Source organism: Pipistrellus kuhlii, unplaced genomic scaffold (genome assembly GCF_014108245.1).
Source record: "Pipistrellus kuhlii isolate mPipKuh1 unplaced genomic scaffold, mPipKuh1.p scaffold_m20_p_2, whole genome shotgun sequence".
Lineage (NCBI taxonomy): Eukaryota > Metazoa > Chordata > Mammalia > Chiroptera > Vespertilionidae > Pipistrellus > Pipistrellus kuhlii.
The window spans coordinates 115,405,620-115,432,554 of NW_023425515.1; the positions used below are offsets into that span (position 1 = coordinate 115,405,620).

Here is a 26,935-nt window from a genome sequence, read left to right on the forward strand (position 1 = left end):
CCTGTGATTTAAATTGAATCTATTGGTTAATAAATTCATGTGGGATATGCTGCTTGTAAAGCTAACTGGATCCTACTCTGATGTCATCTGAATCAGGCCACTGAGGCCTCCTGGGAGGGACTCTGGTGCCAGCCAATGTCAGATGCTTCCTGTGACTGGCCCTAGGCAACCTCTTGGGAGCTACAAAGCAATTCACAGTGTGTGGCTACCTCTGCCAGGCCTGAATGAGCACAAGAAGGTCCAAACCAAGGCTGGCTTTTCTTAGCACTGGGCCTAGGGGCCGTTCAACAAGGCTCCCAAGGCACCCCAAGATCTGCCTCCACCTGCTGGCTGCCTGTTAGGCTCAGTCACTGAAAGAGCCTCTGCAGGTACTCAGATTGCATGAGGCAGGTTCTCAGTGAGTACCCAAGTAGGGGCAAGTGGTGGTCACCAGATAGATACTGGTTCAAACTCAATGTCAGTGCTGGGCCTGAGGCCACTCAGGAAATATCCCACAGTATACCAGGTGGGTATTCACACACCTTTGAGTAGTGTACAAAAGATCTAGACCTGGATTCCTGGATTTCACTGTTAAGAGTGGAATTTAAAAGTCACAACAGGTTGCTTCCCAGTAGTTAAGATGTCTGGGATCCATAGTCTGAGATCAGCAGTGTGAGCTTAAGAGTTTTGCAGAGTGTTGGTGAGTTCTCTGAGGTCAGGAAGCTGCTTCTCATGGTGGGCGATTCTTGGATCCCCTGGAATGTGTTTGGGGAGGGAGAGAATGGCAGGGTCATGCAGCTGTGATCCTATTACTGTGTCATAAAAAGTATAGTCTCTTCATGCGTGGCTGAACTAGCAGATGCTTCCCTCCATTTCCATCCTAAGAGAACAGCAGTTCTGTTCAGACAGCCACCCAGATGCATGTTCCCTAGCTTCCTGGCCAACACTGGGCCAGCCCTCTGTCCTCAAGACTGGATGGGCCAGGCTGGCAGGAATGCAGGGAAGAGCAGGTAAAAGTCACTTGTCCCTTGGGAGGGCTGAAAGTGCTATTATAACCATAAAGGCTTAAAAATATGTTTTCTCTGTGTCTGCTCCCACACCAGAACTAAGCAGCCAAAATGATGCTTAGCTTGCTCTCAAAAAAGCACAGTTCTGCCTTGCCCCAGTGCCAGCTGTGGTCAGAACACTGACAGAGGCGACTGGAGGAAGAAGACAGGGTATTCCTCTCTCAGCAGTGTAACACCATCACAGACATGATTCTGTCTGCATAGCTGACTACTGCTGGAGCCCTTCAGACTTTTAGACATGATCTGATTTATATTTTTTAAAGATCACTTTCTGCCAAAACCAGTTTGGGTCAGTGGTGGAGCGTCGGTCTGCGGACTGAAAGGTCCCGGGCTCTATTCTGGTCAAGGGCATGTACGTTGGTTGCGGGCACATCCCCGGTAGGGGGTGTGCAGGAGGCAGCAGGTCGATGTTTCTCTCTCATCGACATTTCTAGCTCTCTCTCCCTTACTCTCTGTAACAAATCAATAAAATATATTTTTAAAAAATCACTTTCTGATTTATCATTTTATGTTTATTATTTTAAAATCTCATTTTTAATAATTTTTTCTAACTAGAGTTGGCATTCAATATTTCAAGTTTACAGCATAGACATATATAGAACTTGCAAAGTGATCCCCTGGAATAGTCTAGTATGGGGTTTCTTTTAAAGGTGTATTAATCCTATTTATGAGAGCTCCACCCTCATGTTCCAGTCACCCTCAAAGGCCCCCACCTTTTGCCGAAACTGGTTTGGCTCTGTGGATAGAGCGTCGGCCTGTGAACTGAAGTATCCTGGATTCAATTCCCGTCAAGGACATGTACCTTGGTTGCGGGCACATCCCCAGGAGGGGGTGTTCAGGAGGCATCTGATGGATGATTCTTTCTCATCCATGTTTCTAACTGTCTCTCTCCCTTCCTCTCTCTGTAAAAAATCAATAATATATATATATATATATTTTTTTTTTTTTTTTAAAGGCCCCCACCTATTTTTAATTGAATTTATTGGGCTGACATTAGTTAATAAAATTATATAGATTTCAGGTATACAGTTATGTAAAACATTATCTGTATGCTAGAGGCCTGGTGCAAGAAATTCATGCATGGGGGGAGTGTCCCTCATCCCAGCCTGCACACTCTCCAATCTGAGACCCCTCCAGGGACGTTCCACTGCCCGTTTAGGCCCGATCCCTCTCACAATCCAGGACTGCTGGCTCCTGACTGCTCGCCTGCCTGCCTTCCTGATTGCCCCTAACCGCTTCTGCCTGCCAGCCTAATCACTCCCTAACCACTCCCAGGCCAGCCTAATTGATGTCTAACTGCTCCCCTGCCAGTCTGTTTGCCCCCACCTTACCTCCTCTGCTGGCCGAGTCACCCCTAACTGCCCTACCCTACAGACCTGGTCCCTCTTAACTTCCCTCCCTTGCAGGCCTGGTCCCTCCCAACTGTCCTCCCCTGCTGGCCATCTTGTGTTGGCCATCTTGTGTCCACATGGGGGCAGGATCTTTGACCACGTACAGGCATCCATCTTGTGTGTTGGAGTGATGGTCATATTACTCTTTTAATAGATAGGATAGAGGCCTGGTGCATGGGTGGAGACCAGCTGGTTTGCCCTGAAGGGTGTCCTGGATCAGGATGGGAATTCCCTTAGAGAGTGGGGTGGCTTGGGGGAGGGGCCTGTGGTGGTTTGCAGGCCGGCCATGCTCCCCAGTGACCCAAGCAGAGGCCCTGGTATCTGGAATTTATTTATTTTCTACTGATGAAACTTTATAGCCTAGAATGAAGGCCTGACCCAGCCAGGGCTGCAGAAACATGGCTTCCTCCTGTATCTGAAGCCTCCTGCTCTTTCAGCTCCTTGGCTGCCACCATTTCTCTTGGAATTTACAATATTTACCTTCTATAATTGAAACTTTGTACCCTTGAGTGGAGGCCTGGGCCCACCAGGAGTGTGTGGAAAGCTTGGCTTTCTCCATTACCAGGAAACCTAAGCCTCCCTCCTGTTCTCTGTGGCTGCATCCATCTTGGTTGGGGTTCATTTGCATACTCACTCTGATTGGTTGTTGGGTGTGGCTTTTGGGCATGGCTGGTGGGCATGGCTGGTGGGTGTTGCAGCATGGTGGTTAATTTGCATAATACTCCTTTATTAGGTAGGAATGTATTGTGTGTTCACCACCCCAAGGTAAGTCTCCTTCCATCACAATCTATCCCCCTTTGCCATCTCCTACTTTCCCCCACCCCCATCCCCTGTGGAGATCACTTTGAGATTTGACATTTGAAATGACATTTGAGACGTGCCTTGAGAGCACAGGTAGGATTGAGGGTGAGAATGTGCTTCAGATACAGAGAGTGAGCACATGGCCTGGAGGCAGGAGAGATGAAGACCGGAAAGACCAGAGCACATGCCCCTCAGATGCCTGTCAGTGAGGGGACCTGAGAGGGAAACAGAAGACCGTCCATGGAGGGGACAAGGCTGAGGAGAGAAGGAACCAACCACAGAGTGGTCAAACAAGGGAGATTGTGGGCCCTCCATTGGAAGGCAGGAAGAACAGGGGACCATGGGAAGGAGCAGGGCTGGGGGAACAGGAAAACCTTCTTGGGGGGAAAGGGGACCCTCCTTGGAGGGGCCAGTGTCCCATGTCATCCCTCCCTCCTCTCCTATCCTCCCTGCTCTGCCCCCTCCATGGAGGGTCCCTCCCCCCTGCCCTGTACCCTCCATGGAGGGTCCCTCCCCCCTGCCCTGTACCCTCCATTGGACAGTCCCCTCCCCCCTGACCTATACCCTCCATGGAGAGTCCCATGTCCCCGCTGCCCTGCACCCTCAATGGAGGGTCTTCTGTTCTCCTGCCCTGTCCCTCACTCACCGGCCTCTGAGAGGTGTGTGCTCAGGTCTCCTGTGTTCATCTTTCCTGCCTTCAGGCCATGTTCCCACTCTCTGTACCCGAAGCACATCTCACCCTCTTCAGCTGTCTGGATCCTACCCCCTCAAATATCATTTCAAATGCCAAAAATCACAAAATGACCTTTAAAATTATAAACTTGATCATGCCATTCCCCACACAAGGGCCCTTTACTCACCCGTCCTCTCCTGCACCCAGCCAGCCTGGTTCTCCCTGCCCCGGGGGCACGTGCTGCCCCTTTGGTGGTGGCTTCCCCTTTCTCCATATGGCCGGCTCTATCTCAACAGCCAAGTCTGAGTTTAAATATGACAAGATCTTGGGGAGCTCTTCCTGAGCCTGCAGGGGAGTCACCCTGCAGTGGCCCCAGCCCAGCCTGGTGGGGTGTCATGTGGCAACAGGTCACAGAACTAAGACAGGTCACAATGGTAAGGCAGGTTACAGAGGTAACCTGGCAACTGTCCTGGGTTAGGCAGGTGGTGAAGTTAACCAGGTGTTTCTTTGTTTTTAAATCAGTGATTGGACATTTATTGAGCACCAAATCCCAGACCCTGTACTGAACGTGCAGAAGTTGTGGCCCCACCCTAAGGTCCTGGCCCTCAGTAACCAGGTGTTCTTGAAGGTGGGAAGTGGGCAGGAGGGTGGGTCAGGGATGCCATGGGAGGGACTCCACATGCATTGCTGGCTTTGAGGCTAGAGAAAGGGATCACAGACCAAGGTTTTCTGGAGGCCCCTGGCAGCTGGCAGTGGCTTAGGCAGAGACATGGAACAGAATGGTCCCATAGGAGCAGATTCTGCCGGCACCCATGAGCAGGGGACGGGCTGGGTCTCCCAGCCCCTCTCAGCACCTGAAAGGTAACCTGTGAAGGCCTGCCCCCAAGACCCAGGTGCAGGGAGGGCCCCAGGAGGAGCACATGTGTTCAGTGAGTTTGGGACTGAAGGGCTCTTTTCTGATTTCACAGAATGTTATCTATAGTTACTCAATAAATATCAACTTCCTTTCCTTGTCTTTCCCTATGAATTAACATTTGATGTTCATTCCAAGAAAAATAAACAAAAACAGAAATGTAATCTTTAGTGGCACAAGTGGACATATGGCTCAGGAATGCTGGAAGTGATTCACCCTGATTTTCCCTCCTTACCTGCTGCCTGCCTCTAGTTCTGGCAGCCTCATTTTACATGGGAAGTAGGTGGTGAGGGACCCAAAGGCTCCTTCATACACAGGAACCAAAGGTTACTCAGCCACTGGTGAACAGTGTCATATGTAGAGTATGTGAGGGAACGGGGGATGCTTCTAGAGAAAAGGGCAGATGATGGAGGGCTATTTTCAAACATCCGAAGGGCTGCCTTCTAGAAGAGTGCTTAACCTTTGTTAAAAGCTACAGAAAACCAGATTTTAGCTCAGTATAAAGAACTTCCTTAGAAAGTATGGCTTCCTCAAGACTTTGGTGGTTGCTCAAAAATAGTGTGGACATACAATCACTCACCAGATATTTGTTGAGAATTTACCATGTGCCAGTCCCCATTTTGGTTTTTGGGTCTGTATTGATAAATAAAACAAAGATCCCTGACTTTATGAAGTTTAAATTCTTATAGGAAGAGCAAGAAAATAAACAATACATATAAGAAACAAGTAATCAATAGTATGTTAGAATGTTGTTGCTGCTATTGGGGGCAGGGCTTACTTATATCAGGCCCGCAGGGCTGGATAAGGAATTAGACACTGTTCTTTAAGATCTCTTTCAGTTCTAAATCCGCAAATACAATGCATTTGGGAGTATTGCATACATCTTGTGGAGACAGTTAAAATATATGGCACCTGACAAGCTCCCTGAAATGAACAAAAGAAGTGGAAGAGGAAGTTTTATATTATGCCAGACACTTAAAAAAACTCATTCTCTTCATGTTCATCAACATTTAAAAACAGTTTAAGATTACTGTTAAAATCCTTATCAGCTCTATTTTGTCCCAGAGTTTTTGTGCATTTAAGTAACTTAAAAAAAGTCTGTGGCATACAAACTTTATTATGTTCATTCTGAGGTTTTCTTTTTAGAATTTTATCTCCAGCCAAGCTCTTGACAGAGAAAGTAGAGGCTTTAACACAGAATAATCTTTTATATCTCCCCTGACATTTTCAGGAATGCATAGAAATGAAATCCTAATTGAACTAGCTGAACTATTGCATCTCAAGCACTATAGGCTACTTACGATTGGCATGTTCCTGACAATACTTGGAAACAGTGTTTGAGGCTGTTTCTGCTGGCCTTGCGCTTTGGCGCTCGCTGGACACTCATGTTCTGTGGTGGCTGGATGGACTGCAGTGGCTGGTGGTTTTTTGACTGGGGCTGTCCAGCAGTCTGATCATTTATGTCTGGCAGAGGCATAGGTTCTAGATCAATTAAAGGTGGCTTCGATTCTAGTGGCTGTATCTGCTTATGTAAAGGCTGTTTTGATTCCAGATGGTGTGAGGAAGGGCCTAATACCTGACCAACTTGAAAATACGGATGTTTCAACGCCTATAAAAAGCATGGAAATAACAAATGGAAAATGGTTTTACTTAAATTTAATGCATACAAACTGCTGTTTGACCTTGGGCTAGGCATATATCACTAGCCTAGATAGGTTTCAAAAATTTAGAGCATCTGATTTCTCCCATGTGATGACTTTAAAAAGATAACCAGAAAAAAATGATGTGAAAAATAAATTTCTCAAGAGAAATAAAGCACAAGTTAGTAGAAAGAAGGTAAAACTCACTTGTAATTTTAACATCAAGGCAAAGCAACTATTCTATTTAAGATTTTATATGAAAACAAAATCTAGCTTATAAGCACTGGTTTAATTTAATGTGACCAATTCAAACTAAAATGCTAGATACTGATAATGGTTTAGAGCCCATCCTAAGGCACTAAGAAATGAGTTAGAAAACCTATGTAAATTATTTAAAACTAGAGGCCTGGTGCACAAAATTCGTGCACTTGGTGGGTGTTGGTGGGGTGCCCTCAGCCTGCCCTGTGCCCTCTTGCAGTCTGGGAGCCCTCAGGAGATGTTCAACTTACAGCTTAGGTCAGCTCCCTGTGCTGCTGCAGAGGCAGGAGAAGCTCCCACTACTGCCCCTGAGCTTGCCAGCAATGAGCCAGGCTCAGGGCTTCTGGCTGAGCAGTGCTCCCCCTGTGGGAGTGCACTGACCACCAGGGGGCAGCTCCTGCATTGAACGTCTGCCCCCTGGTGATCAGTATGCATCATAGTGACCTGTCATTTTGCAGTTTGGTTGATTTGCATGCTAGAATTTTATTATAAAGGATGATTAACTATAACATATATAAAATTCAGGGCTATTCTTAGCCTAAGTATAACAATATATTTACTAGCAATAAAAAATTCTAAGAAAGATTATAAATGCATACATATTAAAGCTTATGTATCAATACATTGGCAAAGAGATGATATTTATGGAAAGAAAATATAAAACTACTAATAAAAATGATCAAGGTTTGGGTTTTCACTAGCTCAGTCATCTAACTGCTGCTATTGGATGGGGTTGGAAGTGTGTGACCTGGTGACCATCTGGGTGATAATCTAGAGCAGTACTTCTCACCTGTGGGTGATTTTGCCCCCCAGGAGACATCTGGCAATGTCTGGAGACATTTTTTATTGTCATAACATGAGGGGTAGGAAATGCTATTCATATCTGGGCATGCTGCCAAAATGTGCTTAACATCCTGCATGAATACAAGAGTCCCCACAGCAAAGTTATCTGGGATCAGGTCTAAACAGGCAGTCAGACATCCCTCTCACAATCCAGGACTGCTAACTCCCAACTACTCACCTGTCTGCCTTCCTGATTGCCCCTAACCACTTCTGCCTGCTAGCCTGATCACCCCTTAACCATTCCCCTTCCAGCCTGATTGATGTCTAACTGCTCCCTGCCAGCCTGTTTGCCCCCAACTTCCCTCCTCGGCTGGCCTGGTCACCCCTAAATGCCCTCCCCTGCAAGATGATCACATCCAACTTCCCTCCCTTGCAGGCCTGGTCCCTCCCAACTGCCCTCCCCTGTGGCCACCTTGTAGTGGCCATCTTGTGTCCACATGGGGGAAGACATCTTTGACCACATGGGGGTAGCCATCTTGTGTGTTGGAGTGATGATCAATCTGTATAATACTCTTTTATTAGATAGGATAGAGGCCTGGTGCAGGGGTCGGGGCTGGCTGGTTTGCCCTAAAGGTTGTCCTGGATCAGGGTGGAGGTTTCCTTGGGCGTGGGGCAGCCTGGGCAAAGGGCCTGTGGCGATTTGCAGGCTGGCCATGCCCCCCGGGCAACCAAGTGGAGGCCCTGGTATCTGGGATTTGTTTTCCTCTACAATTGAAACTTTGTATCCTGGAGTAGAGCCAGGCCTTCTGATCGCTCTGTGGCTGGTGCCATTTTTGTTGGGATTTATGTAACTTCTATAATTGAAACTTTGTAGTCTTAAGCAGAGGCCTGGGCTGGCCATGGTGTGCAGAAAGCTTGGCTTCCTCCATTGCCGGAGTCAATCCTAGCCTCCTGCTCTTTCCAGCTCTGTGGCTGCTGCCATTTCTGTTCGGATTCATGTGTTTCTATCATTGACACTTTGTAGCCTTGAGTGGAGGCCTAGGCCTGCAAGGGCGGGTGGAAAGCTTGGCTTCCTGTATTGCTGGGGAAACCCAAGCTTCCCTTCTGCTCTCTGTGGCTGCAGCCATCTTGATTGGGTTTATTTGCATAATTGCTCCTGATTGGCTGGTGGGTGTGGCTTGTGGGTTTAGCAGAGGTATGGTCAATTTGCATATTACTCTTTTGTTAGATAGGGTGGGTCCTGGTACATGAATTCGTGCATGGGTGGGATCTGGCCATCCTGGCCAGCGGGAGGGGACATGGACAGTTGGCCGGCCTGCCTGCTGGTCGAACTCCTGGTCGAGGGGACAATTTGCATATTAGCCTTTTATTATGTAGGATATACACTGAGTGGCCAGATTATTATGCATTCAGAGATAATAATAATCTGGCCACTCAGTGTATGTGTGTTTGTGTGTGTGTGTGTGTAAGTATATATATTTGTATTGGCCTTAGATTCCTCATCTGTAAAATAAAGGGTTGTGTTATGTTGATTTTTAAAGATACCTGCCAAATCTTTGGGTCTATGTCCAATCAAAATCCATCATATCTATGCTACTGTGGCCATTTATTTATCCAGGAAATTATAGGAAGTTAGAGGGGGCTAGGAAGGGACAGGGAGATTATTGCATTGTACACCAGATTTTTTCTAAACTGGGACAGCGGCTTCAATTGCCACAGGGGGACCAGACAGGTAGGCTCGCTGGGTGACTGCAGGAATGAGATGGGAGCACACCCACTGTTTCTTTAGTTGGGCTGGTTACTGGCCCAGGAGCATTCTTAACCCCTGCACCAATCTGCAGCCTCAGCACCTGCTGAGCGCTCCGGGGGACCTGGCACGTGAGCTTTGAGAACCCCTCTGTAATGTGACCAGACCTGCTGGGCTTCTCTTCCTGGCTCCCCTGAATCTCACTGACCAATACTTCCAGGAATTTTCCTGCAGTCCAGTAGCCTTTGTTCTTTCTTAAGAGTACGGAAATGGGAGAAGGCTTTGGGTGGGAAGTAGAATCCTCCGAGGTCTCTGAAATGTCCTCAGATCTCAAGATGTCAGGCTTATAAAGAGACCCAGTGGGTAGCCACTCATATTATAGATGATACTGCGTCAACAACACGGGTTATCTGAAGCTCTTTGTGAAATGGGAACCAACTTTTGCTCTCTGGGAACAATGACTATCACCTTCCTCTCTGGCAGGCGAACTGAGGTGTGCTTATTTCATTGATGTCATCCACACCCACCCTTTAATGCTTCCAGTCACTCCTAGGTTCCTTCTGCCCTCACCCCAAGTCCGCAACAGTGCAATCCTGATTTCCCTCTTCCGATAGCCTGCGCATGCATGTATATATGCTATGTAACACCGTCAGAAACCATCTGATTTAACCCAGCGAGCTCCTACCTCTCCACCGGACGTCTCTGCTGCTAATAGATGTGTTGCAAGCTCCTTTTTCCTTATCTGTGTCTGTGTGTGTGCTCAGAGGCAGAGATAACACTAAAATGAAAAAAGAAAAAGAAAAAAAAAAAGGAGGCGGGGAAACGGGGCGTGGGGGGGAGGGGGGGATAGGGACAGAAGCCGGAGCCCTAGTCCTCCTCCACGCTGTGGTTTCCAACTCCTGCCAGCGGCGTGCAGGCTGACCCGAAAGAGGAGAACCGCTCCTTCTAACACGCGAGGGGAGAGTGCGAGGAGAGAAGGGAGAGGAGATCAGAACGGAGCGGAGGAGAGGGGGTGGGGTGAAGCCAGAGAAGCCCAGCCCCGGGGCAAAGGACCCGTCATTCCTTTCCACCGCGTAATTTGCCGATCCGCCACTTGGGTTTTGTACGCCAACGAGGAGGGTTTCCCGCTGGCCCCGCCGGCCCGGCACCCACTCTGCCCCGCGCTCTGCCTGCGAGCGGCCGGCTCCCCGCGCAGGGCCGGCGCCCGGAGCCCAGGACCGGAGCCCGGAGCCCGGAGCCCGGAGCCCAGGAGCCCAGGACCGGCCAGCAGCCCAGGGCGGCTGGAGGAGCATGCCCTCGCCCGCCACCGCCGGAGGCCGGCGCGACACGGGAGAGGAGAGTAAATGAGGAGGGAAGGAAGCCTGTCGGAGAAGCTGTCGAAATTCAAGACTGGTAAAGGAAGGCCACGGAGCCTCTTCAAGCCTGTGTTTTCAGGGACTGGTCGTTTCTCAGCCCCTGGAGAGAGATTCCTGCTCCAACGAAGTGAAAATAATGAACTTTTGGAGGTATTACCTTTTTGCTTTCACTGCGCTCAGTGTGGTTATCTTTGTGATACGTTACAACAGCCGACTGAGCCTGCCCAGGAGGAAGCTGAATGCTACCAGCGAAAGGTACTCCGCAGTCAGTGCCTGTGAGGACGCCCCAGAAGACAAGCACGCGGTCCTCTGGGAGAGGACAGTGCCGTCCCCTCTGGGAAGCGTCCCTTGCAGGGACTACCTGACCCAGAGCCACTACATCACCAGCCCCCTGTCGGCAGAAGAGGTGGCCTTCCCTCTGGCATATGTCATGGTCATCCACAAAGACTTCGGTACCTTTGAGAGGCTCTTCAGGGCTATCTACATGCCCCAAAACGTCTACTGCGTCCATGTGGACGAGAAGGCCACAGCAGAGTTTAAGAAATCTGCAAGGCAGTTACTGAGCTGCTTCCCAAATGCCTTCATTGCTTCCAAAACCGAGTCTGTCGTCTACGCGGGAATGTCCAGGCTGCAGGCGGACCTGAACTGCCTGAGGGACCTGGTGGCCTCCTCGGTCCCGTGGAAGTACGCCATCAACACCTGCGGGCAAGACTTCCCCCTGAAAACCAACAAGGAAATAGTTCAGCATCTGAAAGGATTCAAAGGGAAAAACATCACCCCGGGTGTGCTGCCTCCGGCGCATGCCATCGGTCGGACTAAGTACGTCCACCACGAGCACATAGGCAAAGATGGCTCTTTTGTGAGGAAAACGAATGTTCTGAAGACCTCACCTCCACATCAGCTGACCATTTACTTCGGCACTGCCTACGTGGCCCTTACCAGAGAGTTTGTCAACTTCCTCTTCCGTGACAAAAGGGCCATTGATCTACTACACTGGTCAAAGGACACCTACAGTCCTGACGAACATTTCTGGGTGACGCTTAATAGGATTCCAAGTAGGTACCCATTTCCATTACCGTTTGTTCTTATTCATAGGTTGAGTTTTCTGCCATTCAACTCCTCTAGAGAACTGACTCATTTGAAATTATTCGGGGGGGGGGGGGGGGGGGAAATGTGTAGAAAGCTATCATCTAGTTGGTTGTTAGTGACATGTTAGTGCCAGCTCTGTTGTTTTACAACCATGTGCAATATAGGGATCTGAGAAATATGCTGAGCTACAGGGCCTCTGGCAAACCACCTTTGACGATACATCCCACAGTTGCCAACGTTCAGCTCAGTCTTTTGAAGGGATGCTTTTCTTGGTCCTCCATAAGCACAGCTCTAGCATCACGAGATTGGTATTTTTCATAAGCATTCTAGAACTTATGCATTGAAATAGGATGTTATACAGTATTACATTGATGCTCAAAGTCATCGCTCCAGGTTCATGGGGTTGTTTTCAGAATCTTTGAATTCTGTTTGGATAGTTCACAAATTATCACTCCAGCTTAAATGTGTCTAGTCTAAGACCTGGACAAATACCCTGGTCTCAACTGATTTTGTTTAATAAGTCTAGTCTGGTATTATTATATTGCCTAGAAAAGTGGTGAACCATGAGATGAAACATACAGAGAGATCCTAGCTGGAGTCAATCAAAGGTAAATTCCTAATTCTTAAGTCACAGATTTTTATTATAAATTCCAGTTTATAATAAAACTGGACGTACTTAGTCCGTCCGATGGCATGCGCCGAAGGCAGCACACCCGGGGTGATGTTTTTCCCTTTCAGCTTCTGGTGTTTATATGCTGTGAATTCGATTCTGTTGTGTTTGATCATTTGGAAAGGGTGCAACGTATGCTAGGCAACTGGAGGCAAAAAAAAAAACAAAAAAAACCACCAGCACCAAACTCCTTCCGGGACTGGATTTCTTTTCACAATTCTGCTTCCCGTATGTTTTCTGGAATTACCTGTGTGACGTGCGTTCCTTTTCCCGGTGATGTCCCAACAGAGTGGTTTCCACCATTGTGCCAGCATGGCTGTGGTGCCAGCCAGCCTGTGTGAGGGTGCCCCACACCTGTCACTCTTGGACTAACCTCCTGCTCTTACATGTGCTGTTGTTATTGTTGAGGCCTTGAGTGCTGTTTGAAACTATGCTCACCTCTGAAAGCACACTCAGTTATTACTCAGTATCTCCACATTCCTAAAAGCTAAGCAAGAGTGGTTGGGCATAGAAATCTGCTCAGAGAAAGAAGCAGGAAAAAGTCCAGCAAGGTGTCTGGGGACACAGACATATGCTATCCTCTGAGCAGTTTATTTTCAGAGATGCTAAGTTGTCAGATCAGGAAGACTGTGGGAGGGAGGGAGGGAACCAACATTTCCCATAGGCAGTGAGTGTTCATCCATGGATCATTTATTAGTTATAACACATGAAAATATCATATATGTGGCATCTAATACTGTTTTCGTTGATACAGTTTGTGCCAGATATGTGATGTTCTGCATCATTTCTTTTAATTATAAGAAACAGTCATTGTGCCAAAACCAGTTTGGCTCAGTGGTAGAGCGTCCGTCTGCGGACTGAAAGGTCCCAGGTTCGATTCCCGTCAAGGGCATGTACCTTGGTTGTGGGCACATCCCCAGTAGGGGGTGTGCAAGAGGCAGCTGGTCGATGTTTCTCTCTCATCGATGTTTCTAGCTCTCTATCCCTCTCTCCTCCTCTCTGTAAAAAAAAAAAAAAAAAAAAATCAATAAAATATATTTTTAAAAAAAAAGAAAGAAAAAAGAAACAGTCATTGTTATGCTCATGTGCGGATGAAGAAAAAGAGGCGTGGAGAGCCTGAGCACTGTGCTCATCACACACAGCTGGTTTAAGCTCAGTGGGGAGCTGGTCGTGGGTTTGTGTGGCCTGAAGTTTAAACTGTTCCTCTTGCAGCGGGAAAAGGAGTGATTACTCTTTCCTGTATATCTAAAGCAACGCCCCTGCGGAATCACAGAAAGGAGAGAGGAGAAGGGTGGGGAGAAGTGAGGAGGGCAGCGGAAGGAAGCTCCACCTCACCACTTAAGCTGGAAATAAGGTTAGCGGTGTATGTGTGGGTGAGTGTGTTGAAAGATAGCATGCTGAGGCTTAATGGGCCACTGTGCTAGCTTGAGTCATGCACGGGAGGGTTGTTCTTGCTGGAATTGATCACCACACCCTACACTGGCTTCTGTGCCAGCTTCCTGAGAGGAACAGGCTGTGAAGTGCATTGAGGATTTGTCTTCACACAGCATAGAAAAGAAGTCTTCAAAAAATAATAGAATATTTTGACATTTTTATTTCCAGCACTCAACAAGTACTTATTTAGCCTTTCGTGGTACCAAACATAATTCTGTGTATTGGGGATACCTCTGTTAGCAGACAGACATGACTCATGGAATTTTAGTTTCAGGATTTGAATGGTTGAGCATTAAATTTAGTGCCTGTTTAGTATAATGGGCTAAACTCAGTGTGATTTTAGTATATTAGGATAAATTTTCTCCACTTCAACTCCTCAAAAAATGCTTCTCCCCCCCCCCATATCTCTCTTCTCTCTCTCTCTCTCTCTCTCTCTCTCTCTCTCTCTCTCTCTATATATATATATATATATATATATATATATATATATATAAAGTGTCTCTCTCTCTATATATATAGAGAGAGAGAGAGAAGAGTAATATTCTTCATATATATATATATATATATATATATAATACATATATATGTTTATTTGTTTTTTAATTGTTGATTGTTTTGAGAGAGAGAGACAAAGGGAGGGGAAACCATCAGTTTGTTGTCCCACTTACTTATACATTCATTAGTTGATTCTTGTATGTGTCCTGGCCTGGGATTGAACCTGAAACCTTGGTGTATCAGGATGATGCTTTAACCAACTGAGCTATTTGGCCAGAGCTATCTGCCCCTATTTTTAAAACAATTTTAAAAGTTAGCTTAAAAACAAAAACAAAACAAAAAAAGACACAACAGAAAATATGTTCACAAAGTTCAAAATTTTTAAATTATACTCCCCTAGGAACTAATATTGTAGCTTTCTTCCAGAGAAGTTTTATTAAGTTTATAGATAATAAAACTAATTAAATATGTGTGGAAAATAGTACACATACTTTTTAAAAATTCACCACAAAATGCACAGAAAAAGAAAAATGGCACTTACTTTATTTATTTATTTTTGGTCCTTATTATAAATGCTCTATTGTCTATAAGTGAGAACAAAATACCACAAGATGTGGTTTTATTTAAATAGATCATAAGCAAACATTTAAAAACTCAACTTTTGTCTTATCTTGAAGGATTTTCAATCAAGGTCCTAGGAATCTTATGGGACTAAGGCACCAGGAACCTTTGCTTCCCAGAGTTCAACAACTGTGAGCTCTCAGACCGGCCAGAACATCCTTGTTCCCTTGTGTAAAGCTTTACAGTGGCTCCTCATTATCTTAAGTCAGGTCAAGCTCTTAATATGGCATGATCTTTGCAACCAGACTCCCATTCCCCACCCATCTCTCTACCCTCATTTCTTTTTACTTGATGCCTCATACTTTATGTTCCAACTCCATGGTTCTACATACTTTTACAATTTTCACCTGATTTTTTGGGGTGGCTCTTTATGATGTCCTCTTCAGGATTCCCTTCCTACCATCTCTAACTGCCACCCATACTTTATAGCCCACCCTGATGTCACCTCCTCCGGAAGCCATCTCTGATCACCTACCTCATAGATGGTTGGGATTCCAACTCTGGGTTCTCTTATACCCAGTGCCACAGCTACGGTACCAGCATTGCATTATAATAACCTGCTAAGTGAATAATCTTCTCCGCCCACCTCTTTAGTTTTTGGGTTTCTTAAGGGTAGGAGATGTGACATCCCACCCTGGCCATTTTGACTCAGTGGATAGAGCATTGGCCTGTGGACTGAAGGGCTCCATTCTGGTCCAGGACACGTGCCAGGGTTGCGGGCTTGATCCCTAGTAGGGGGTGTGCAGAAGGCAGCCAATCAATGATTCTCTTTTATCACTGATGTTTCTTCTCTCCCTCTCCCTTTCTGAAGTCAATAAAAAAATATATTTTTAAAAATAAATACATAAAATAGGAGTCAGGGGGGGAAAAAAAAAGGTGACATCCTCATCACACTGCCACAGTAGCACCTATCACTGTGCCTGGTTTAAGGACATGCAGAGGGCCGGGTGGTGGTGGGTTGGTCTGGGGAGTGGCTGGATAGCTATGAGAAGATCAGAAGAATGGATAAAAGTGTCCTGTACCTGAGTGGGTACAATTTCTTATAGATAGGATTAGAGAAACAGTGAATAAGATACTGCTTGAAGGTATAATTCCATTATAGGTAGGCCAACAAATAATATCAGCCAAGGGAAAAATATAAAAAACAACACCACCAGCTTGTAGAAATAGTAAGCTCTAGAGTTCTGGTTGGAATGTTAATAGGGCTGTCTTTCCTTAGAAAATCTGGTTCCCAGCTAGCCAACCTGGGCCATCATGCAGGCAAACCTGATGCCAAGAGAAAACACTGGCATTCTATGTGGACGCCCCCAGTTTTCGCCTCACTTGCACCTGGTTTGAGTTTCTCCCACAACTTGGCACCCTTCCAGCCCTGCAGTTAGGACCATTCCTGGCCTCCTCCACCTATGCCGTGGGCTTCTGCTGCCTTAATTTGATCTAGGTTGCTCCTCCGCTACGGGCTCACAAAGAAACAGGAGTATACGGAAATGAAAGGTTAGGATAATATAGCAATAATGGAAAGAAACTCAAAACCCTTCAGGCGTAGCTCTCAGCAAATATAAACATTGAGCTTAAATAGGTCTGTGTTCTCTGCAGAAAGGTTACTAAGGCTTTAAATCTGGGTGTGGCTGGACCAGTCCCAGTTTTGTGGGGTTTTTTAAATCCTAACCCAAGTATGTTTTTATTGATTTTAAAAGGTGGTGAAGGGAGAAACATTGACTCCTGTTCACACTCCATCAGGGCTTCAGACCTGCAATGCTGGCGTATGCCCTGACTGGAAATCGAACCCAGGACCTTTCAGTGTACAGGATGACACTCCAACCAGGGTCCCAGTGTTTTTTAAAGTACAGTCATTAACTACTGGGATATGTTTCTGAATGTGTCATTAGGTGATTCCCTAGTTTCGTGAATACCACAGAGTGCACTTACACAAACCTAGATGGTCTGGCCTACTACACACCTTGGCTCTGTGGTATGGCCGGCTACTCCTAGGTTACAAGCCTGTTCAACATGTTAATGAACTGAATACCATCAGCAATTGTAACACAATGGCATTTTGTATTTAAACATACCTGAGTAGAAAAGATACAGTAAGAATATGATACAAAGATAAATAGTGGGTCACCTGTATGGGGCACTTACCATGAATGGAGCTGGCAGGACTGGAAGTTGCTCTGGATGAGTGAGTGAGTGAGTGAGTGGGAAGGCCTAGGACATTGCTGGGCACTACTGCAGACTTCATAAACACTTAGGCTACACTAAGTTTATAAAAAGTATTTTTTATTTTTCAATAATAAATTAGCCTTAGTTTACTGTAACTTTTTTATTTTATAAACTTCAAAATTTTTATTTTTTATTCTTTTGTAATAACATTTATTTAAAATACAGACATATTGTATAGATGTATAAAATATTTTCTTTCTATATATCCTTATTCTATAAGCTCCTTCCTATTTTTTAATTTAAAAAAAATTTTTTTTTAACTTTTTAAACTTTTTTGTTAAAACTAAGCTACAGCCGAAACTGGTTTGGCTCAGTAGTAGCGTGTCAGTCTTCGGACTGAAAGGTCCCGGGTTCGATTCCCGTCAAGGGCATGTACATTGGTTGCGGGCACATCCCCAGAAGGGGGTGTGCAAGAGGCAGCTGGTCGATGTTTCTCTCTCATCGATGTTTCTAGCTTTCTAGCTCTCTCCCTTCCTCTCTGTAAAAAATCAATAAAATATTTAAAAAACAAAAACAAAAACAAAAAAAACAACTAAGACACAAACACACACTAGCCTAGGCCCGTACAGGGCCAGGATCATCAGCATCCCTGTCTCCCACCTCCACACCCTGTCCCAGTGGGAGGTGTTCGGGGCAGTACCACACAGGGAGCTGTCAGCTATGACAGCAGTGCCTTCCTCTGGAGCTGCACCTGAAGGACCTGCCCGAGGCTCTTCTTGACGAGGTGTCACTCCTTAAGAAATGTGTCCATGGTGGTTCGCTTGGTGTGCTTCTTTTTGTCATCGTGGATTCGCTTGTAAGAAGATAACGCACCATGAACAATCCTCTCTATGAATGAAAACCTTTCTGTGTTTTCAAACATCTTACAGAGCTTCCTGAGGTCTGCAAAGCTTCTGCTAAATCCTTCCCTGTGAATTTTCTTGGAGGTCCTTTTTCTTCTGCAGTTTCCTTTGTTACCGCCTCCTGTTCCAGTTCCAACAACTTACTCATTAGTTGATTCCTCAGGAACCATCCAGGAGCTCCTCAATAGCATCCCCATACACACCAGGTTAAAAAGGTTTGCCCTCTCAACCACAGCCTTCTTTTTTTTAATTTTTATTTTTTTTAAATATATTTTATTGATTTTTTTTTTTTTTTTAACAGAGAGGAAGAGAGAGGGATAGAGAGTTAGAAACATCGATGAGAGAGAATCATTGATCAGCTGCCTCCTGCATCCCCCTCCACTGGGGATGTGCCCGCAACCAAGGCACATGCCCCTGACCGGAATCAAACCCGGGACCTTTCAGTCTGCAGGCTGACGCTCTATCCACTGAGCCAAACCGGTTTCAGCAACCACAGCCTTCTTTTTTTTTTTTTTTTTTTTTCCAACCACAGCCTTCTTGATGTTGGCAACCTTTGCAGTAGACTTCAGAATGATGTCATTAGGCATCGCTGACCAGAACATCGTTTTGGGGCACATGACTGCATGCAATGTGTTCTCCATACATCGGCCCAACTTAGAATTCAGTCTGTAAAACCACAAAGGATGCATTTAATCATACCGATTATACTTAGAATGATAAACATTGGGGGGGGGGGGTTGTAGAATCAGATCGTAATGAATGTCATTAGAACATTCAGGCCTACAATAAAGCTATTGTGTGTGTGTGTGTGTGTGTGTGTGTGTGTGTGTGTGGCCATATGACAATCCACTCTGATACTTCCGTTGTCAGCAAGGAAATAAATTCTGGTTGAAATAAAAATTATAGAGGGTTCTATCTATTTAACAGTTTTTAAAACAACATCATTTTTGTGCAGCCAGATAACATTAAATACACATAATAAATTTGGACATGATTTTCAAAATATGGTATCAGTGATCTGGGCCTGTGTGACTTGTTTTTCCTTATTGGTAAAGGGCTCTAGGCTCTCCTAGGGCCAGTAATTTGAGGAAGATCTATAATGTACAACTTCTCCTGGTTCTTGGGTACCTAGACTGATATGTCAGCATCATAAAATGCTGAGCTCTTTCTTGGCATAGAACCCTTAAACAGATTTCGGGTATTAACATATTTAAACTACTGAAGCTTCAGGCATTTGCTGGATCATCTGTGTTGCCTCTAGCCATTGGCTGTGCTGTAACATTTGAATCATCTTCATTGGGGAATCTGTACCCAAATATTCCCCTCGGGCCCCAAGCTTTGTTAAAGGAAATAAGCAGGAAATGCTGCTCTTAACTAGTTTTAAATTCCTAATCTCTAGAACAATATTATGCAAGATTTTAAAAAATAGACTAAAGTGCATTAAGAACACATAACATTGTGACTGGTAAACATCCACTAAACTGAAGTTAGGTAAAATTAATTCTAATGGAAGGGATTGACGTAGTTACCACTTCACAACCGGCAAGACCATTTCTCCAAATTTCACTCAACCTCCCATCATTCTCTACCAATTGCATAAGACAAATCTTTTCTAGAACTCGCAGTTGTTTTTTTTTTTTTTAACAAAAACATAAATTGCATTTCAATGACTTTTTAAAAAATTATTTTTTAAAATCAATTTTAGAGAGAGAGGAAGGGAGAGAGAAACATTGATTTGTTGTTCCATTTATTTATGCATTTGTTCGTTGATTCTTTTATGTGCCCTGACCAGGGATCAAACCCACAGCCTTGGCATATTGGGACGATGCTCTAACCAACTGAGTTATTCAGTCAGGGCTCAATGACTCTTACCAACAAAAAAACACAAGATATTAATTGTATATCGAAGCCCTAATAGATTTATAATTAATATCTAAATAATCTCTTTATCATAAATATTTCTACTCTTGTTTCTCTAAACCACAGCAATAGTGTCTCCACCCCTCCCACTTTGAGTCCACATGCCACTAGGGAAAGGGACTAGACAAGCATATATTTTAAGTCCTGGCTCCCATTTTTCTCTATGTGATACTGGCCTTAGTCTACTGCACCTCAGTTTACCCATCTGTGATGATGGAAATAATAAATAGTACTTAGTTCCCGGAGAACTCATGAGTATTAAATATGATCATGTATAGAGTGAGGTAGTTCTCACAGACAGAGCATGCCTCAGAATCTGCCTAAGGGCCTATTAAAACACAGATTGCTGCCCCCGCCCCCCTCCAGTATCTGAATCAGCAGGTCTGGAGCCCACCTAGAATCTGTATTTCTAACAAGTTCCCCGGCGACACTGATCATCTGTTTAGGAAGCACATTGAGAACTGCTGACAAAGACCATCTTCTACCAAGACTGACATGTTTATACATTTGCAGCAAATGTCGGTTCTGTTCCTTTCCATCCAGGACTCTGCTTGACTGAGAATAAAGGCCGTCGCCGAATAAATGGAAGTGAGTTTGATAAGGAAAAGCTTTCTGGTGTTGGTGGCATAAAGTGGATATTATGAAAGTGGTACACAAGTGACTGGTGCTTCAAAGTACTCGTATTGAGGGAACATCGTGGGCTCTGGAATGAGACAAAATTGATGGTGAATGTTAGCTTTGCCCTCATTAACTTTGTGACTTTGGGTACCCCTGAACCTCAGACTCCCCATCTGTAGAGTCACAGTAATAATGGCTACTTAGTAAGGTTGTTTTGAGAATTAAATAAAGAAAAAAAGGTTATAAAATGAGAGGCTAAGTGTTTATCCACTTATTATTTTGAATATTATTAAGAAAATCAACCTAGTATTCCTAAGTTAGTAAGATCCTCAGGTGTTCAATCAAATTATTTTAAATCACTTTTCATTATAAAAGGATGTCTATATTATAGCTAGATGTAGATATACCCAAACAGGAGGAAATAGGAGAAAATTTAAGTAGTTTAACATGTTGGTATGGGTACTTATTCTTCATTATTTTGATTTCCCTTAATTTTATTGGTATAATACTTGAAATTACTTAAAATCCTCACTTAGTCATTATAAGAATACTTTGAAGTATGTATTCTTTTAGAAGAGTGTTTCCTTAAAAATGCAAAGGACATCAATAGTGCTTTGCAATCATATCACGTGAGAGAAACAGGAATTGAGGTTGTTTTATTTTCTTAAACCCTTCCATGTAATAGAAAGGACTTAAGATGTCTGTTCAGAACATAAAGGTTTTTGCTGGCCCAGCCACATCCTTCCCATTTCAGGTGTTCAACTTCCTCAGTGTTAAAACAAACATTGTGTCTCCTAGCTACTGACACAGAGATCATTTTAAAACCTGTATTATGAAATTTACAAAATACAACGGCACTGAGAATAGTGTAATCTCTTGTGTTCATCAGCCAGTTTCAACAACCAGCAACATTGCAAGAAAACTTAAAATTTATAGTAAACCATTGAGCTGACTTTAATTTTCAGAAATTAGTAGCTTCCTCTTTTCAAAGGAAATGCAAACGTCTACTCTTCCAGACTAAGACTTTCTACATACCCTGTGATAATGAATGACTTCCTGATAAGTGACAGTCTCTCTACCCCACTTCTAGGATGGTTTTCTTTTCCCTTTTTTCTTTCCTAATGGACAAAGCTGAATCTACAAGCACATGCTCTTTAGGCATTAGAAGCAAAAGTCAGAGCTCTTCCTGCTAGGATTCCCATTCCTTTGGCTTTCCTCTTCCTATGGAGAATGGGAGGAGTATGCTACTAAGCCCCTGAGCGATGGATGAATGGGCTACTCAGACACAATGTTTGCTGCGACAGCGAGGCTAAGGGATGGCCTAGCCAAGGGGACCAGGCAGCCTCCATTGCCAGCCTCATTAGCCTTTTATTATAACAGCAGTTTGAGATAAAGTTTATTTTTAAATACAATCAGTAGGATGAGTAATTTTGGGAGGACAGATGTGTTTACATTGTCCTCTAGGCAAGGGCATCCAGGGATTAAGCATAAGGGTTCCAGTAAACACTGGGAGGGGGGTCTGCACTTACACAGACTTGTTTGGAAGGTCAAGGAATAATTAGGGGCGCCGCCTGCAACACTCCCCTGTCTCTCCTAAGTCGGAATTTCCATAAACAGGGCATGCAGCCTTCCACACACTTCCCTTTTCTCAGAATGTCCTCCTTACAAAAAATGGTCCAGTCAAATCTCCCCACCAACTATGAGCACTGAATTAATTAATGAGATAAAATGTTCCATGTGTGGTATTTAGAGGTCTCTTTTTAAATCTCTTCTTGCTACCGAATATTCTGCTTCCTCTATTAAAAAAAGAAAAAAAGAAAAAGAAAAAAAAAAAGACCAATTGGCAGTCTTACTATTTTATGAGTCTCCTCTGAGATTGACTTTGTAATTGACATGAAAATATTTTGCCTTCAAAAAGGGGACATATGTAATATTTTCTGCAATAAAGATTTTTTAAAAAAAGATATTTTGCCTTCAGCCAAATCTTAATGTATTTTCCATTACCCCATGTTCTCCTAGAGCCTTCTTTGTTGGGTTCAATTATCTTGTTAATTTTCCACTTACGTAATTTAATCTGAAATGCCCTGGGCATCAAGCTCTGGAGCTCTGCATGAGGTTTCTCTGGTCTTTCGGGGTGTATGGGAGAATATGGGTTTGGGCATCCCAGCCTTGACACGGAACAGCTCGTCTGACACTGGACAAATTACTTAGCCAAGCAACCTCAGTTAATTTCAGTTTTAGGGCACAAGATAAAGAATGGAAGGTATTTGAGAATTTATGAAAACATAAGAATTGTATATTAGGCAATTTTTATTCATCTTCACCCCCAAAACTATATATCCAGAGAACAATATGTCTCATAGCAGTGGCTATGACTTGCTCATATTTCTTTTCAAAGATGTTTGTAGAAGGGTCAGAAAAGGGTCTCTGGGTGGCTCTAAGGGTGTGAGTTTCAGATGATCCCAACAGGCTTTCAAGGATTGGAACAATGGTTTATGGACTTTGACATTTTAAGCGCTTTATAACGCACAGTAAATGTTAAGCAAACAGGCAGTAAGTGTTGCCAGCCCTGTGTGATTATTTTATTTTCCTTTTTATACTTGCTGTAAACTCCAGCTACTGGATCACGTAAAAAGGGCTACTGACTTAGATATGCACAGTATGAAATTATTTCCTAGGTCCTGGCCCCTGTTTTTAACTAGCTGTTTGACCTTGGGCAGTCACTTAAATTTCTCTGGGTCTTAGTTCCCTCTGTAAAGTGAGGAATTTTGGCTAGGTGATCTCAAAAGCAGTATTTTGCTTTAACTCTGGAGCATGCAATGGAAAGAGCAAACATTTTAGAGATAGACAGACTTAGCTTTCATCAACCTGCTGTGTGATCTTGAGCAATCACCTTCTCCTACATGGACTTCAATTTAAAAATATATTTTATTGATTTTTTACAGAGAGGAAGGGAGAGATATAGAGAGCTAGAAACGTCGATGAGAGAGAAACATCGACCAGCTGCCTCTTGCACACCCCCTACTGGGGATGTGCCCGCAACTCAGGTACATGCCCTTGACCAGAATCGAACCTGGGACCTTTCAGTACGAAGACCGACGCTCGACCACTGAGCCAAACCGGTTTCGGCATCAATTTAGTCATCTATAAAATGGAGACAATATCAACGTCATAAGATTGTGACAAGACAATGGAGGTATATATCACAGCTCAGCCATTGTTAATTCTATTACCATCTCTGTCCCTCCCCCTCTCCCTCTCTGGTGTATTAGGGCCATGACTTTCCTTTTATATTGCACTGTGACTAGTAAAATTAATGGAACAGTGGACTCTGGGCAATGACTTTCTTTCTTCATCAAGGTTACTATGTCCACGTCTGGATGCCAGCTGCCCCTGCTGCCATGACTTAGAACTCAGATCAGTCTCCAAAGGCAGTGTGTGTGTGGAGGTGATTTTTGTGCTCATAAGTTCTGATCAAATGAGTAAATTGGGTACTGGCTACTTATACATTATCCCCACTTGCCTGCTTGTCAAATGTAGCACATTAGCTCTCATCTCTAGAGAGTATTTTCTGGGTGTGCCCATAAGTGTTGAGCTAGACTAAGGCTAATGTAGCATATCAACTGTGGGTGAGGGACAAGGGCCCCTGGAGCCAGACCAGTTGGCTTCATATCTTTTCAGGTTCCAAGTGTATATGATTTGAAGCAAATTACATATGTAATCTCTCTGAATCTCAGTTTCAACATTTGTAAAATGGGGGTGGTAATAGTACCTACAATTGTAACCCAATTATGTATATTAACGTATATCAAGTGCCTAGATTGGTGCGTGGTATTTAGTAAATACCAATAACTGTTAGTTGTTTTTATTCCTCCAGTTGCCTTCAACAGGGACTGGAAAAATGCAAACTCCCAAGATGCAGAGGCTTCTGAGTTTACTACAAAGGATCTGGAAGATTTTCTAAAATTCAGACAAAGTCAGGGTGAATTCTTCCCTACTCCCAATATATTATACTCCTGGGGCTAATCTTGCTGGGAAAATGAAAGGAGCAGAGCCATTAAGCATGTGACATTGGTTAGTAAGATAGATCAGTGTTTTTCAACCTTTTTTGGGCAAAGGCACACTTGTTTCATGAAAAATATCACGAGGCACACCACCATTAGAAAATGTTAAAAAATTTAACTCTGTGCCTATATTGACTATATATAAAGTAATTCTCTTGAATAGGAATCAAATAAACACAAAGAAAGTATTTTATAATTACTTTATTATGAAATATTAAGTAAACAAAATAGTGAAAAATTATAAAATTCTTGTCTTGTCTGCACCTACGGCACACCAGGCAACATCTCTGTGCCGCGGAACAGCGGTTGAAAAACGCTGAGATAGATTGTCCCATGTGCACGAACCCATGGACTCAAATACTAAGTACGACGAAACACAGATGGCCAACAACAATCTTATGTCAATATTGATATCTTGACTCTTGAGAATACAATTTCCAAATAACCTGAATCTCCTGTCTGTCCCAGGTTAAAAAAAAAAAAATACACACACAGAGTTTTTCTACTAGAATTAGGAGGTTCCTGAGCCAGGTTAGAACAGAGTGCCTCAGCATGGGGTGTCTTGCTCGTCTCCTAATCAGCATCCATCCGTTGGGTCCCAATAGGGACATACATTGTAGGGGGTGTGCCAAATGAAAGACATGGCCTCATTTACCTTCACAATCCCCCAGGTGGTCCCCATGGAATGGAGAACTATTGTAGAATGAAGAGTGTGGGTCCCCCTCCCCCTGCTCAAATCATGGCGTCTTCTAGCTTATGATCTTGGAGAGTCCCTTCAACTCTTCAAACTTAGTTTTGTCCGCCAAGGATTGATAGTACCTTGGAGGTGGGGGGTGGGGGTGGTAAGAAGACATGTGTTGTAAGAAATGAATGAACTAGTCTATAATAATAAAATTGTAATATGCTAATTAGACCAGATGTCCTTCTGAAGGAAAGCACAGGACCTGGGTGCCTGTCGGTGGCCGGAGGGAAGGAAGGCCTACTCTTGCACGAATTTCTTGCACGAACTCTAAAACTAGTAACTTAGTAACTTTGAAGCCTGTGGCACCACTTCAAACACACAGAAGGTGCCCACTAAATGCGGAATAGTTTTTGGTGGTGTGTTTTTCTTTTTAAGTGAAAGATATTGGAGGAATTAGAAACTTGAAATGAAATCTTCAAGAATCACAAATGATTTTGTGAAGTGAAATAGGCAATTACATACTGAACTTGGAAGGGATATTGCCATCTTTTAAGATTAGATGAACCAAGCCTATGAAGGTGAAGAGATTTGTTCGGGTTAATGATTTAGCAGCTGAACTAGGTCACAAAATGGGGCTTCTAAGTCTTAATACAACAGTCTTATTTTAGTGCTTCTCACAATTTCTCCTAAAATACCCCAGATTGGAACCAAAGGGCAGTAACAGCATTTTGGTCTGTACATTGCCTAATACTGAAAAATGGTTTTAATAACAGGATTCTATAAAAAGTATTCAGAATTCATTTTTAAAAGATAGTGAATTTTAATATTTCTCAAATGAAAAATTTTATATATAGGTCTAAGATAAAATTGAATTAAAATTTATGCCTTTATTATGACGGTGATCCATTCTGTTACATACTGTTAAATTTGAAGCAGCATCCCATTTTATTTTTAGATTTATTTGGAGTAAAATTTATTCTCTTTGGTATTTTGACAATTGCATAGAGTCAGGCATGTACCACTGCAACCAAGGACAACTCCATCTCCTCCAAAAATTTTCTCGCGCTGCCCCAGTCCAAACCCTTGGCAAATCCTGACCTGTTCTCCATTCCTATGGTTTTGCATTTTCTAGAATGTCATAACATGGGTTCATAGAATATGTAGCCTATGGGGCTGGAAAAGCAGCTTTCTATTCTGCCTTTTTAAAAATGAATTCATTTGTGTTTTTCAAGATGTATATAATGATTTCATACAGATGCTCTGGCAGCTTTCATATCTGTTGAGTATTAATTCTATTAGACTCACTTTTCTTTTCACATGTTATTTATTTGTTATTCTCCATAATTAATAAGTCAGTTGGACCTATTATCGATATTATTTAAAAGAAAAGGTAGGATTACCCTGGCCAGTGGCTCAGTGATTAGAACATCAGCCCACATGCCTAAGGGTCTCAGTCTCCGGTTGGATTCGAGGTCAAGGGTACATTCTTCCATTGCAGGAATGTACCCTTGTCAGGGCTTGTGTAGGAGGCAACCAATCAATGTGTCTCTCGCACATCAATGTTTCTTTCTTTCTCTCCCTCCTTCCTCCATTCCTCCCTCCCTTCCACTCTTTCTAAAAACTCAATGGAAAAAGCATTCTCAGGTGAGAACTAACAATTAATAAATACATAA

General features: G+C 43.7%; 1 protein-coding gene and 1 non-coding gene across 16 annotated transcripts in view; one reads left to right on the forward strand and one right to left on the reverse strand.

Annotated features, from left to right (window-relative positions):
* LOC118724428 (N-acetyllactosaminide beta-1,6-N-acetylglucosaminyl-transferase) overlaps nucleotides 1-26,935 on the forward strand; it is a 104,297-nt gene that overhangs the window by 52,592 nt on the left and 24,770 nt on the right. The window contains exons 1-3 of one of the 15 annotated variants that reach the window (XR_006742130.1): nucleotides 10,146-11,662; nucleotides 13,618-13,720; nucleotides 24,394-24,590. The exons of 3 other annotated variants lie outside the window; for them this stretch is intronic. Coding sequence is in view for 8 of the 12 variants with exons in the window: in XM_045584252.1 (XP_045440208.1) it covers nucleotides 10,744-11,662; nucleotides 24,376-24,542 (1,086 nt within the window). In the remaining 4 variants the exon portion in view is untranslated. Of the gene's footprint in view, nucleotides 1-10,145; nucleotides 11,663-13,617; nucleotides 13,721-18,005; nucleotides 18,180-24,375; nucleotides 24,596-24,897; nucleotides 25,049-26,935 lie in introns of those variants that run through there. 11 more of the 15 variants (XR_004989582.2, XR_004989583.2, XM_045584255.1 and 8 more) reach the window with 11 other exon arrangements.
* On the reverse strand, nucleotides 1,063-1,265 carry LOC118725080. The gene has a single exon (XR_004989828.1). It is a non-coding gene; the product is annotated as a small nucleolar RNA SNORA74 (small nucleolar RNA).